The sequence below is a fragment of the Fukomys damarensis genome, unplaced genomic scaffold (genome assembly GCF_012274545.1).
Source record: "Fukomys damarensis isolate Sample0158 unplaced genomic scaffold, DMR_v1.0_HiC HiC_scaffold_2, whole genome shotgun sequence".
Lineage (NCBI taxonomy): Eukaryota > Metazoa > Chordata > Mammalia > Rodentia > Bathyergidae > Fukomys > Fukomys damarensis.
In genome coordinates, this window is record NW_022900914.1 from 25,051,057 (window position 1) to 25,066,347 (window position 15,291).

The following is a 15,291-nucleotide window of genomic DNA, read 5'->3' on the forward strand; positions in this document are numbered from 1 at the left end:
AAAAAAAAAACAGGCTGAGAATGTAGCTGATTATAAAAGCCCTGGGTACAATGTCCAGTACTGGTTGAAAAACTGTATTGCTAACCCTTCCATAGGATGTATTCCCACATCCAAGTTGTAAATCCTGGGTAGCACCAGTTAATCAGTGTCTTAAAAAAACAACTATTTTGTGCCCCCTGTCTTCCAACATTGTGCTGTGTACTGTACTGGGAGTGAGGGAGAGAAATAAGGAGGGGCTGGTATTGAAGGCCTCACACTGGGGTTCTAGCTTTATTTCCCACAATCCCCAGCTGGACTCTGCCCCGGACATCTTGGCAAACCTGCTGTCCTGTGTATACATCCTTTGTGTTGCTCCCTTTGGCGCGCCTGTCTCCCTGCCAAGATGCCTTTCTCCCATCTCTGCCAACACAACTCTAGCCCATCCTTCAGGCCTTGCCCCAAGCTCTGACTTTTCTGTGGAAGTTTTTCCAGCCAATGCAGTGTGTTCTAGACAGGCATACTGGCTCCCCAGTGCAGCTGTAAACTCCTAAAGGCAGAGAGCATTACTTATGCTTCCTGATTTTCTCCAAAAACCAGGATTTGCTTGTGGGTTGATTGATTGCTACCCTCTGTCCCCGCAACCCTAAGCCACACAGTCCTTCTTTGGGAACTTGAACTTTGAACCAGCTCTGGGTCCTTCCAAATTTGGAGGTAACAGGTTTGCTCACTTCACTCAGTAGACACTTACTAAATGAAGCCCAATAAGTCGATTCCTTTTGTTCATTGTGGAACCCAACGTGAATTAGATGAGGTGTGTACCTTGCAGGAGCTTGTGGGCTCAAAAAAGGCACAGACGTTTTCGTGGCAAGTCAGCATGCTGAGTACAACAATAATAATAATACAAATGTGGGAGTATAAACTAAGGTCATGGTGAGGACAAGCAGGGGTCAAGGCAGGCTTCCCGGAAGATGATCCTGTCCCTGCCAATCCTTCTGCACACAGAGAACGTGTCATCTGAGCAGACATGGCAGGGCTGTGGGGTCTGGAGCACTGGAGACTCTGGGAGGTGGATTCCTGGTTCACAGGGAGGAAGGGCTTAATACCAGAGGCTTATGGCAGATGCTGTGAGCGGATGAGGCGGGAGCTTTGCATCCTTCTCTCCTCAGACACACTGCACACACGCGCGCACACACACACACACATGCACACACACACACACACACACACATGCGTACACATACAGCCTGTGGGAATCCCACTTCCCTGCTTTTCCATCATCCCCACACACCCCTTCTTCCTTCTCGCCTCAGCTCATTCCTTCTCTCCTCCTCTGCTGTCACCTCCTGGTCCTGGGGCCATCCATTGTTGCCTCATTGGAACAGCCCTGTGTCTGCTCCCATTAGCTGGAGGCTGGTTCCCTGGATGCCCATTCCCTGCGGGGGTCTCTCAGGAAGAAGGTCAGCCTTGACTCAGGGCTTTCTCTTATCTTCCCACAGAAAACCAAAAGAGACGTCAATAACTTTGACCAAGACTTTACCCGGGAAGAGCCAGTACTCACGCTTGTGGACGAAGCAATTGTGAAGCAGATCAACCAGGAGGAATTCAAAGGTTTCTCCTACTTTGGTGAAGACCTGATGCCCTGAGAAGCCACTTGGGCTGGGCTTGCCACTGCTGCAGGGAGGGCGCTGAGAAGACCCCACGTTCCAAAGGCTCAGAAGGTCCAGAACTACTCCTCTTCCCAGAGCCCTGTCCCATGCCGTTCTCTATTTATTGCATTCCCTTCCCCAACACCACCTCCTCTCCCATCTCCTGGTGACCAAAAGGCACTCTTGGGTCTTGCCTCACTGGGAGTACATACTGGAGTTAAGTCAGCAGCCGGGTGTCTACACTGCCTTGTTTGGACTGTGGCAAGCCTGGTTCCACTCCACGGGGGCTCCTAGCTGTGAAGCAGCTTCAGTTGTTTCACCACAAAGAAAAAAGGAAAACATCAAACAAGAGGACTCTGGCTTTGCCATTGGATGCAGAATCCTGACACCTCTGCTTCTTGTGCTTCTGTTCCCCGGCCTGCCATCCCTGCCCTTCTGCCCAGAAGAGGAGACTACCACTTCCTCCACATGAGGGCAGGTGCCCTTGATGGAGGGGACCCAGGAGACACATGGGCGGCAAGCTGCGTAGTTTGCTCTGGAATGGCACATTCCGGCTTGCTTTGGTGTCCGATTTTGAGCATGCCAAAGTCTTACAAGTTTGTATCTCATGGAAGAAATCACTTTTGTGGAAAAAAATAATTTTGATTTTTGAACTTCATTAACATTTGAAAAATGTATTATTAAAATTAGCTTTCTGATTGGCCAAAAGATAGAAATTCCAGTATGAATACAGGTGGATATTAAAGGGCTAATATACAATGAGAATCCAGTTGTCCAAGGTTTGTGCAGTCGATGCTTTAGTGACACATGAGAGCTGGTTGAATTGAAAGAAAAGGAAACAAGTAGTGTTCCTCATTATTATAGCTCTGTCTGAATACAGAGGCCACCATGGCGATGGCCAGGACCCTAGGGTTCTAGCAAAACTCAGTTCCCAGGGTCGTCCTGAGTTCCTAGCATAAATGCTACTTATTTTTTGCAGCAGTGTGCTATTTTGTGCCCTTCTAAAAAATGGTAGTACTACTGTGTTGTGATTTGTAAACCTTAAACATTTAAAGTTAACTATGAACTGTCCATTTTTGGAACAAGTGGAATGAGGCTCACCATGCATTGGGGAGAGGGTGTCAGGAGACCAAAGGGACAGGTGTGCAAACTGACAGTGTGGCCGGGTATACTTGGAGCTTTGTTTCCGTGTGACACGCAGTGGCAACTCATGTGGACACTACTTATGGACGAGATGTTACCTCCTGTAGATACGCTAACAGTGTTACGTTCTTTGATTTCCAAGGTTTCTCTGTGGCTTTGTGTATATGTTTCCCGGAGGTCATTTGATTACCTATTTTGCTGAACTGATTTATCAGGGAATGGAATCCATTCTAACTGTTGCACGTGGATTTCCCAGCTGTTCCCAAATATATATACTTGTGAGTGGCAAACTGGCACTAATGAAGCTTTTTGCCTTTTGTACATTTGAGATTTTTGTATATAGTGTTTGCTGCAAGGCCTGTGGAATTAATTCATTGAATATAGAGGTATCAACTGCTGCATGTTCAGGCATATTATAGAACTTTAGTCTACGAAAGAATAATTATAATAATGTCCAGGTGCAATACTCTATAAGCGTATTGGTTCAAGTTACCGAGAGATAGGTGAATTCTTTTTAGGGGGAGGGCTTATATTGTTTATTTCATTTTGTTTTATTTTAAAAGATGTAAACATACGTGTATTAAGCTATATTAAATTTCATGTATAGTTCGCCTGTGCTCTTTTATTCCCTGATTGAGATGGGGGACAGAAAGGAATGTTGTCCATTGTGGTTTTAAAGCCTGGACAGTGACTATTTCGAGCCCACAGAGTGTGTCCCTATTTGCATCTGGCTGATCACAGCCTTTGTTACTAACGATGACATTCAGTTCTCTTTTGTTTTTATTTTTTAAAAACTCAGGTGTAATTATCTGTTCTTACGATTGCAAATATTAAATATTATGCTATATCAATCCATGTGTTTGGCATACCAGTGAAGTGCAGAAGAATATTGGATTAATTTAATTTATGTTCGGTAACTTGACTTACCAGGGGCAGACTATCTTCTGGAGCAGAGTACAAGCACAGAAACATCTTCACGGTGGTATCATCTCATTTTTTAGGGAGACACGACAATACGCCCAACATACTCATGCATAATCTCTATCAACCCCTCCTCCCATCTGTCCTTCCTGCTTCCTTCACCCCTGTAAACTTTAGACAACCGAGCCATCTTCAGCTGCAATGCCAAATGGCCTTTACCAAGGGCTTGGTGGTGTTTGCATGGCTGTGGGGGTTAGGCCCTTTCTGCAGGACAACAGGCATTTTCGCTGGGAAGTCAAATAATACATTCCACCCGGCAGCTGTAGGCCCCCTTAGCACCCACAGCCTGCAGCTGGGATGCTCCACTGACTCACACAGGCAGGTTGAAATGCAGCCTAGACCTATGGGAAAGGCTGCTGTGTTCTTGAGTACTTATCTTTTCATTTAGAAGGATTTGGAAGCAGACAAACTGTTACATTTCTGCCAGTTCTTTATAATCTTTCCAGCTCTTTCTCAATCACTCTCTTTTTTAAAGAAAAAAAAGTGCAAAAAATGCCAAAAAAAAAAAAAAATGAAGGATGGCTATTCTCCTGTGTTCTCTCGTTATAGATTTTGTGAGGTAGAAACATAATTTTTTCCTCCAAAGGTGAAAAGATAACATATTCTTGCTTTATAAAAACAAAACAAGGCTAAAATGTTACCTCTTTTTAAATTACGTGCAAAGTAATTCGGGCTAAATATAAAACACATTCAATGTTAAGGGTTTTATTTTGTATTGTGATGCTTTATTTGTACATTTTTTTTCCTTTCTGGGTGTAATTTTAATCTCTTGCCATTCATTAGTGTTATTTCATTGTAAACATTGTTGTGCCAAATGTACTGTATTCAAAAGGATGTGAATGTGTATTGTTTCGGAACCTAATAAATACAATGATGTTAAATCTTACTCCTCAGACCCTTCGTGAGTGGCACAGGGGTGACAGTCCAGCTTTTTGCCTTTTGTAAATTAGAGATTCCCTAATGCAAAACCTAGACGGGTTTCGCTTTTCCTTCTTTGCACGTGTACAGGGGCTGCTAGTTTGCGCTTTCCCCCAACCCCTGCTGCTCTCCTCTGTGCTTCTGGGGCCCTCCAAGAGGCTTCAGGGGCCCATGAGGACGGGGTGCGGCCCTGGTTGTGGTAGCGTGGAAGGATGGCATCCTGTCTCCTGCAGAGCCCTGGGAGATGGCATGGAAGCAAGCAGCCCTTGTGTTTTGGGCTCTAAAAAAAGAAAACGCAAAGTCTGCTCCTTGTAACAAAAGCCCACACAGGCCTCCCCGGGACTCAGTGTCTGGCTTGCTCCTCAGAATTCTGACGTTCGGGGCTCTCCTTGTAGGCTGAGATCTTGAGGTCTGAGCTGACAGGCAGACTTTTGGTGAGCTTGCATCTCCTTTCATTCTCAGCCCACATCTGTGACCTTACTGGTGACTCCCGGTCCCTGTGGATCCCTTGGCCACTTTGGGCTCCTTTTCTGCTATTCCGCTCAGGTGGCCCTGATGTTGTGGCGTGGCTCCTCATTCTCTTTCTCCCATACTGACTTCTCAAGAATTTTTTTTTTTTTCCTCTTTGGCAGTGCTGAGGATTGAAAGCTAGGCAAATGCTGTACCACTGAGCTACACTCCCAGCCTTCAGAAACATTTGAAATTCAAGAGTGCACTTTTGAGTACATCAGAAATTCTACAACTCTGTTCATATGAGTTGCATCCCCCCCCCACATTTTTTATTAGTGCATATTGGCTATACTGATTAAGGGGTTTCATGGCAGGCTTCACATGTCAGGGGGAGACTTCAATATGTATAATGATTTCTGAGTTGGTTTTACTGTTGGCATCCTAAGGGGGCGGATAGCCTGATATCCTTTCCCACTGACGTGATTTGCCTTGTTTTCCCTCTTGGGGCATGCTAGGCATACGCTCTGCCACTGAGCCCTTAACCCCCACCCCCAGTCACTTCCTTAAAGCGCTCCAAGGCCTTCGGTGTGTCATTCTGAAAGCCCTGCTTCTCAGTTTTCATCTCTCGGCCATATTGCCTGCCTACCTGGAGATACAAGTAGGGATCTCCAGACCTACCTGAAGAACGGCATGTTTACTGCATATTTTCCTCTCTGATTTAGCCAACTCTCTCTAAGCAACCAAGGTGAAGCAAACTTCCCACCACTTTGTGTGTCTTACCATGAACTTAAGCAAGTAGGAGGAACATGGGACCCCTAGAAGCAGAGAACGGTATGGTGGGAGGCAGTGGGAGCTATTGGTCAAGGAGTACATTCCTGTTGGGAAGTATAAGTTCTAGAGTATGAATAACATGGGGATTTGGTTAATAATGTATACTTGAAAAGTGCTAAGAGAAAAAATTATCATAAGCAAATGAGAATGTGAGGATGAATATATTATCTAGCTTGATTTAATCATTTTACAATGTATATGTATATCAAAACATCACACCAAGCACCATAAATATGTGCAGTTTTTATTTGCCAATATACTTAACAGCTGAAAAACTCAGGAAAAACAAGGAGCAGGTTCAGGCACTGCGAGTGCAGCTTAGTGGTAGAGTACTTGCTTAGCATGTGCAAGGCCCTGAGTTGAATCCCCTGCACACACACACACACACACACACACACACACACACACACACAAATAAAAAAGAGTAGAAAAGTCTGACTTTTATTTGAAATCCTTTAGCCTGACAGTGATATCACATAGACGGCTGCTAGTATTCAGCTATACCTGAAGGATGGTCAGCTGATCAAAGGCAGCACTGATTCAGAAAGCAGCTAGATCTGGGGCAGCTCCAGTTTGCCTCCCACAATACCTGGATGCTTTACTGTCAGCACTCAGGGCTAGAAAATGAGTCTCTGGGGGGGAAAAATGATGGTTTGTTAATCAGCATAATGAGTGCTAGGAAGGTGGGATTAGTGGTGTTTGAGGTAAGTAGATTGGCAAAAATATTTGAAGACAACTCACATATATAGGAAACTAGAGATCAGAAATGCACAGGTAAGTCAAACTGCAGTATTACTTCACATCCACTGGCTGACTAAATCAAAAAGGCCAGGGGCCAGGGATTTAGCTCACTGGTTCTGGCGCCTGTCTTGCTAGCACAAGGCGACGTAGGATATGAAACAGTGAGAACTTGTTGAGTTTCCGCTTTGAGTCTGAAGTGCTACAAATGCTCTGTAAAACTTGCCACAGCTGAACATGTACACCCTTGACTCAGCAGAAAAGGCCATCAACCGCAGAACAGGGCAGTGGTGGTGAACCTATGGCACAAGTGCCGCATGGGGCTGTTTGTGTCACTGAAACCTCGCCAAGGTTTGCCGGCGCTGGGATAAGAAAATGAACTGTGGAAATAATCACACAACGAAACACTGTACAGCCACAGGAAGGGATGATTTATGACTCAATGAAACAGCACAGATGGATCTCACACAGTAAGGCCAGGGGAAAAAAAGCCAGCCTGGGAGCAGCACATGCTGCGGGATTCCCTTTAGTAAAATACAAAGACAGTCATTGCTACTGGAAACCAGGACAGTGGTTACTCCCACAAGGAGAGGTGGTGGTGACTAGGAGGAGACAGAAGAGCTCCACAAAGCTAGTTCTGTTGTTTTCCCTGAACTGGGAGCTAGTGAACAGGTGGTTTCACTTTATCACAATTCACTGAATTTGTTCTTATAATCTGTACTTTTCCGTAGATGTGTCATTATTCTTCAGTAAAAAAGAATGTGCCCCCCACATCTGGCCTGACCTTGTGCTATGGCCTGAATGGGGTTCATCCCCTCTGAAACTCTCATTGAAATGGGTTTGCCATGGTGAGTGTTCCGAGGTGATCAGTTGTCAAGAAGGATGAGGGCCTCTCAAGTGGCCCTGAGTTAATGCAGGTGTGGATGGTTGTGCAGCAAGCCCAGCCCTCCCACTTTCTCTTTTGCTTGTTTAACCTTCCACCTTTTGCCAGTGACGGGCTTGCCAATGCTGCTGTTGTGCCGTGAACTCCCGACCTCCAGAAGGTGAGCAAAGCAAACTCCTTTCCGTTATGAGGTGGTCTTGGGTATTCTGTTACAGCAATAGAAAACGGACCAAGACAGCTTTCTCCTTAGGGATGGCACCTAGGCTGGACCTGTGCCTGTCTGTGTCCCTGTGCTGTCCCAAGGTATTGTGGCTGCCTAATTTCCATCCGCGGCCCACTCCTGTGGCTGGAACAGGGTTGTGTGTGCTTTGGTGGGCCCTTCCTCTGAGGCAGTGTCACAAAAAGCTGGGACTTCACAGAGCTTTCAAAATGGCCACAAGACCCCTCTGTGGTGAAATGCCTGTCTGAGAAGTGGTCAGGACTAGCTAAGCCCCTTCTGCCCATGATCCAGACCCACCAAAACCAAATGCCTGGGGCTCTGCAGCGCACACTAGGGAGTCTGCAGGCAGTGAGGCTTGGCTCCAGCTCTTTCACCTGGGGCCGATTACGGTACCTGTCTGAGCTGGTTTCGTTGTGTGTAATGGTGATAAGACCTACTACCTCAAAGCCTGTCATGAGACATCAGTGAGATAAAAAGGTCGCAGGCACAGTGACAGTTATCGCTATGATTCCCCGGTGCCGTGCCCCTCACTCCACCCACCCCATTCTTCTTCAGTGGGAGCCCTGAATTGTAGGAACATGTGTCTTGTTGTGATGTGGGCAGCTTATCTCCTCTCTCTGATCGCTTTCTTCCCATTCCTTGCCTGTCCCGCCCTTCAACTCTTCCAGCAGCACCATACACATACTACCCCCACTTCTCCAGCGAAGGACCCTCGCAGGGGCAGGAAGGGGGCACAAGCATCAAAGACAGATTTGCCCTTCGCAAATTTGCAACCATCGGGACAAGCCAAGTCTCAGGCAGTGAGGCAAACAAGAGACAAAGGGGCAGAGGAGGGGTTGGGTGTGCCTTCTCAAGGCAGGCTTCCTGGAGGAAGCAGTGGTGAAAGGGCACAGCAGGCAGAGGAGGGCGGGGACAGGCACAGGGCAGATGGCCCCTTGGCTTTGCACACCATGAAGGGCTGGAGCTTGGGGCCTGAGCTCCGGGGCAGGTCTGCAGCAGCTGTCACAGCCTTGCCCAGCGTGAGACTGTCAAGAGCCCAGGAATGATTGAAGACAGTTTGAGGACCTTTGTAGGTGGGGGAGCCTCTGGAGAGTCCGGCCCACCTCTTCGGTAAGGGCCCCTTGTCTCTGTGTGTCTGAGAGCTCATGTTCCATGGTCAGCTGTCCCTCAGCCGATGAGGGAAGTGCTGCCGGAGGGATGAGGTCAGAGCCAGCCCCATTCTGGGTCCACCTTCCTGCTTTCTTCTTGGGCCTCTGCACTAGGTTCACCGCCTAGCAGTATTGCTCTGAGAAGCTCAGAGACGCTGGTTTCCTGGGCACCAAGGCAGAATTTCCCCATCCGTGCTTCCTTCTTTAAGTCATTAATAACCAAGTTTATTGTCTTCTGTGTGAAAGACACGGTACTGTCTTCCCATAAAGCAACCTCACAAAAATCACAAGAAACAGAAATTCCAATTATGCCTATTTTATAGATGAGGAGACTGAAGCTCCGAAATTGTTTAGCACCCACAATTCCATAGGACTATTGTATTTATATGTCCATTCTATGGATAAGAAAATTTTTAAATTGTCCAAATTTTCAAACCCACATCAGGCTGATCTCAAAGACCATACAAAACCTATTTACACACAGAACCATTCAGTCTTCATCATTCATTTGGTCACTTGTTCCCCAAATTCTCATGGAGTTGCTACCGGGTGCCAACCATTCATCTAGACAACAGTGAACAAAAGAAACCAAAGTCCCTGTAGGTACATAATGTGCATGGAGTGGGGTGTGGACAGACAGCATAAGCATTAACTGTGACTATTAAATCACCAGCTAACATCTTAGAAGACCCAGGCTGCCCCTGACATTTAAACAGTAGTAAACATTAAAAATAGGGCTAAAATTTTTCAAACTTATAAATCAAACTATGGCTAAATATGTCCTCACTTTGTCCCTCTAAAATTACATATCTACACCAACCTAAAAGGTCTGTTTGAATTCAGGGAGAGCTAGCCTTGCCTTTGACCCCTATCTACCCTGGGCCGTGTCTCATGCCACAAGGACCCTGCAATCCAATCGTTGCATCCAGGTTCCATCCAATACCCTGGGGCTTGGGTAACCCTGGGAAGGATAGGATTTGTGGAGGCTGTGACAGCAGCCTGGGCCCCACGGGCAGGGAACCCCACATCCTGGGGCAGTCCCCTCCTGCCTGAGCCTAAGGCTGCACCGAGAAGACAGGTGCTATGGAAAGAGGAAAAGAAGCTAAACTTTCTGACTGAGGGTTTTCCTAGAGCCCTGCAGCCTTGTAATTATGCAGTTACTGCCTAGGTCCTGCTGTGAGCTCGGGGCGTCTCTCCAGGAGCATGTTCATGTGCCCGTGGGCCTGGGCACCTGGAAAAGTGTACAGTACTGCCCAGGGTACCAGCCACCCTCACTCCCATTTTGTTGTCCTGAGAAAGAAAGGTGGAGGGGGAGAAGGGGAGAGAATGAAGGAGAGAGTCACCTGCGTTAGGCTGTGCACTGCCCGGGTGAGTTCCGAGCCTCGACGTGGCCGCAGAGAGGTCACACGGCCTCGCACCACAGCGATTCCACTCTGAGAGTCATGACAGCCCATCCTAGTGGAGGCTGTCCCTGAGACCCAAGGGCGGTGACACAGAGGACAGCACATCAGGGGCCAGATGGAGTCCACGTGGGGGCCGGACAGGAAGGTCCCTCCCTGGCTCCCCTGCAGCCCGCTGCCTAGCTGAGGCCAGCTACTGCAAGCTCAGGGCCTTGTGGGGCTGGGAGCTGTGGGCTTGGGTGACCAACACCTCCTAAAAACCTAGGCCTATGACATCCTTCCATAAATGGCCTCACTGTCCCTTCCTTCTGTCCCTGTACGGACTTTGAGAAGAACTGACATCCTGGTTGGGGAGGATGGGGCTGGACAGGAAATTCCATCCTCCAAGCTGACCCTTCCTCCACTCACCACCTGGGGGGCCAAGAGTAGCCTGCAGGGCGCAAAGGAACCCAAGAAGATCTGCTGAGGGATCAGCTGAGTGTGATTTTGGCCAGGGTGGAGCTTATTAGATTGCTGGAATGCAGCTTTGTATCCCTCTCTTCTCTGAACTAGGTCGGAGAGGGAACATCTGACCAGCCCCCACCCGCACACCCTTCATTTAGAAATGAAAGTTCTGGAGCTCAGAGACATCTTCTAAACAACACAGCCAGCACACAGTGGAGAGCAGCTCCAGTGCTCAGTGATTTAAACATGGATCTAGTTGGGGCCTGGTTGCCTCTTCCCTGTGTGCCTCGAGACTCCATCCCAAAACAATCTACCTGCTTTCTGCTTCATCTCTGCAGAGAAATTTCATCTCCATGTGAAATACATACAATTGTTCAACACAACCAGATGTGTGTTGCATTCTGCAAAGGTTTTGGATGTGAACACAAAGGCCCTGCCAGGAAACAAGGCTGAGGCGGGCGTCTGGGGCTCTTTCCCTCCTTTTCCACCCTTTTTCCTGTGCCACCTCCTAGCAAGGCCTCACAAGCTGGTCCTCAAGTCCAACAAAGCCTGCATCCTCCACCCCAGACACCCCGCCCATCATCAAAAAAAGAAACTGTCCCTGTGGACTATTCTGAACAGGAAGCTGCTTTCTGTTCACTGGAAAACAGGAAATGCCTCTGAGAGTCTGAAGCCTTTTTAGTCACTGCACCCTCCATGCAGGGGCTGCGCCAGCTGCAGAGGACAGCCCTGGATGCAAAGACACATGCAGCCCCTTGCCCCAAGAGCGTGATCCCAGGTGCTGCTCAGAGTTCCCTGGACTCCTGGACTCCTCGACTCCTCGACTCCTCGACTCCTCTGTCTCTGGCACCCCTACTCTGCATGCTGGACGTCCTGGATGTGGGTGAAAGAGCTCAGGATGCCAGGGCTGCTTCGTGAAGCTCCAGACTAAGGAACTCTGTACGAAGCAAAAAAGAACAGAGACCTCACCCCAGCCAGGCTGGCCTCCGCTCAGCAGAGATTGGCCGACCCCCAACAAAGACTGAGTTTCCAGCCCCTTCCTATGGTGACTTCTCCATCCTGACTGCAGACTGACCCACTCACTTTGATCTTGTGGAAAAACGAAACTTTAATCCTAGTGACCTAAATGGCCACAGACAAAACTCACACACTTGCCAGGCTCCATAGTCATGCCGAACAATTTAGTGAGCTTCTACTGAGCACGAAGCCATATGAACCCAACCCAACGCTCATAGCCCCTACAGAACAGGGGAGATGGAGCCTCCATCCTTTCACCTCTCTGTTTGAGGCCCTGCTCTGCCTGTCTCCACCTTGCTGGCTGAGCCATGGTCTCCATGTGCTCTTCTACAAAGGGCCAATGTGCCCAAGGTCTTATCCTTAGTGGCACATGCCAGCAGGGGAGGCTAGAAGTGGTCTGGGATGTGTTGGGGCTGGTGTTACTTTTAAAAGAGAAAAGCCAGAGGGGAAGTGCTTTTCCTGGTCCCACACAGACTGTGGGGTCCTGGCTGAATGACTTCTTCTTCTTCCGGCCTTAACTTTTCCATCTGTAAGAAGAGCAGGGTTACCAGTAGTTCAGGGTCTTCGCGGGTCAGGTGGATAGGCCTGGGTGAACGAACGTATGGTAATTTGAACAGACTGGAAGACACAGTCAAGTGCTGGCTGTGTGTTGGCATAAAAGGTAGAAGAAATAGGATTTACAGTTAAGGCCATCCAAGGCCCAGCGTAGGCGCTGCAAGTTAGCAGTTTGGTTCCCCAACAGACAACAGGATGTGGACAAGCTGAGGAGGGAGTGGACTGTGACTCACCCTGCTGCATCATCCCTATTAACTTAACTGGACGTTCCCTGCAAGTTGGATGCTGAGGAGCGGCAACCAGATAGGAGTCTGCCGCTGGCACCAGAAATGCAAACCATTATGGTCACCTGCATGGCATCACACTCACAAATCCCTGTCCCCCCACCCCCTGTACTGTAGAGAGCTGGACATTGAAAGGAGAGGCAGATACCACTTGGGCACAACCCATGAGAGAAGATGAAGACACATTTAGAGTAGCAGTTCTCAAAGTGAGGTCTGGGTACTCCTGGGGTCCCTACGGTACTTTCCTGGGGTGTATTAGTTATCTAATGCTGGGAACTAAATCATCCCAACTTGGCAATTTCAAACAAGAAACAGGCATCTCACAGTATCTCCTGATAACTCAGGAATCCAGTGGCCTCGAGGTCACTCAGAGACTGCTCAAGATGTCCGCAGAGGCCACCCTCAGTGCTTTCTCTGCTGGGTCTTGCTGTGGTACAGCTTCCAACATGGCAGCCAACCTCTCTCAGGGGAAGAGGGCAAGAAAGTGCACGCTGAGCTACAGTCTTCCTGTGCAGTCTTCAAAGTGACATCCCCTCGCTTTTGCCGTATATATTCCTTAGAAGTGAATAATTAACTCCAGCCCAAATATGAGGGCAGGGATCATTGAGAGACATTTTAGAGGCTGTTTCATTACAAGGGTCAAGAGGGCCTCTCCTGTGCAACCTTATATCTCTGTGATCCAAGATTTTCTTTATATATACTTCAACCCAAATATGTCATAGGAGATTCAATGTGGAAACAGATATAAGAATCTACCGGCTTTCTATTAAGCTGCAAGTTAGAGATTTACAGAAATGTAAAATAATGCCACTGTATTGACTAACTCAACAAGTAAAAGCTCGTTGAGATTCTTACCATTTTGGAGAGTATAAATAGGTCCTGAGATCAAGACACTTGAAAGGGACAGGTCTGGGATGATGGAGCTTAGGGGCCTAAGGACACATCTGTGAGGAGTCCCCCAACAGCCACACCTGATCAATGGCTTAGGTCCCTAGGAAAGGGGTGGCCAAACGCAGCAAGTGTGAGGAGAAGGGGTCAAGCCTCCAGCTTTCGCTGTCTGTACTATTCCCTCTGCACACGAAGCTATTGATGTGAGTGTGTGTGTGCATTCATGGGTGAGTCTGGGCAGGCACAGGTCAGACTGTTCTGTGTACATATGTGTGTGTGTGTGCTGCTTTAAGCACGCATGTGCCTGGAAATGCAGGGAGCAGGCAGGGCCCAGCAGCAAGTCCAGGGGAATCCTGCAAGAGGAAGGGGCAGGGGAAGGTGGGGTGGCACAGACACTGCCACCTCCACACTGTGTCCCTGAATTCCCCTCAGCCTGCTGCTCTCAGCACAAATCTCAAATATTTTCATCTTCTATGGGAACTTCCTGTTTGACTTCCTGTTGATTTTGGACTTTTCTTTTTAAATTGGTTTGTTGTTGTTGTTGTTTTAGGTTGCAATTCTTTAATTTGCCTTTTTATTTTGCCCAGGCACTGAGGCACTGTGGTTCTCAACTACTCCTGAGAGAGGAACTAAAAAAAAAAAAAAAAAAAAAAAAATCTGAGCAGGCCAAGTCCTTGGCTACTGGAGTAAAAGGCTCCCGGGAACTGAGGGCACAGAATGAATTCCTCTTTCCATCAAAATCAAACGAAGTCTTCCCAAATCCCTGCTTATCTTGTAGATAGATGTAGATAAGTGTTTCTGCCTGCTCTGCACCGGTGCCAGGGGCATAGGGAAGGAAGGGGCTGCAGGGGCCTCCGGGGAAATTGCTCTGAGAGTTGGGAGAGGACCTGCCCTGAGGTTCATAGGCACAGACATCCCTCAGTTCTGCCCCTGCCTGTTCCTTTGCCTCCAGCCCTGAAGCTGTCAAGGAGAGAGCAGCTAAGAACTCAAAGGCTTCCTCTCCTCCACAGCACCTGCGGGCTCTGGGCCAGAGCCCGGCTTCACACCCCGAGTCAGTCTCCCTATCCAAAGTCGAGGATCCTCTGCTAAATCGGGGTGGTTCCCTGCCATCCCCCTTCTCTTTCCATCCACCCATCACCCCACCAGCTGTCATCAAAGACCTGCGGATGCCTTCCTCACTCCCTAATGCCCACCTTAGCTTTCCTCCCCCACGGCTTCCCTGCCCACCCTTGTCAAGGCCCCACAGTCAAGCCATCCTTGTTGTCCACTCTGGGTTTCCTGTGCACTCCAGAAATGCTCCTCCCAAACGGTGAACCTAATTTGCTTTTCTTCCTACTTCCCCAAAGGCAGGTCCTGTGGGATTTTTCTCACCGTTACTCTCATCTACAGGGCTATGATCCAACACAATTGGTAGTTTCCAGAAATGCACTGACAATTAACAGTGGATGTGCCTTTTCCTTCATTCTGCCAGCCCAGTATTTCAGCTGGAAAGGAACCTTAACCCAGGCAATCCGTGAAGGCAGGGTTTGAGGCCCCTGGAGAAGACGAGTGGAGGAAGCTTCAGTCAGGCCTAGTTTAAGGCTGAACTCTGGTCTAGATTTGTGAGACCAAAGCTAGACCACTCTACCACCCCCACCTCCTGCCCAGAAAGGATACCAGTCTCCTCCAGCTGCCTGCGGCCCAAGCAGGCCCCACGACTCACCCCAAAAAGATAGAAACTAGCATTGTCACTTCCAAATATGCTCAAGTCAAAATTTGACGTTGGG

The 15,291-nt window shown here is 48.3% G+C and overlaps 1 protein-coding gene across 2 annotated transcripts in view; it reads left to right on the plus strand.

The window, feature by feature from the left end:
• The window catches only part of Prkce (protein kinase C epsilon), a 514,303-nt gene extending 509,715 nt beyond the window's left edge, over positions 1 to 4,588 (plus strand). For both annotated transcript variants that reach the window (XM_010615763.3, XM_010615765.3), the window contains one exon: positions 1,476 to 4,588. In XM_010615763.3, coding sequence (XP_010614065.1) covers positions 1,476 to 1,622 — 147 coding nt within the window. In that variant the 3' untranslated portion in view covers positions 1,623 to 4,588. The remainder of the gene's footprint in view (positions 1 to 1,475) is intronic.
• Positions 4,589 to 15,291: the final 10,703 nt, after the last annotated feature.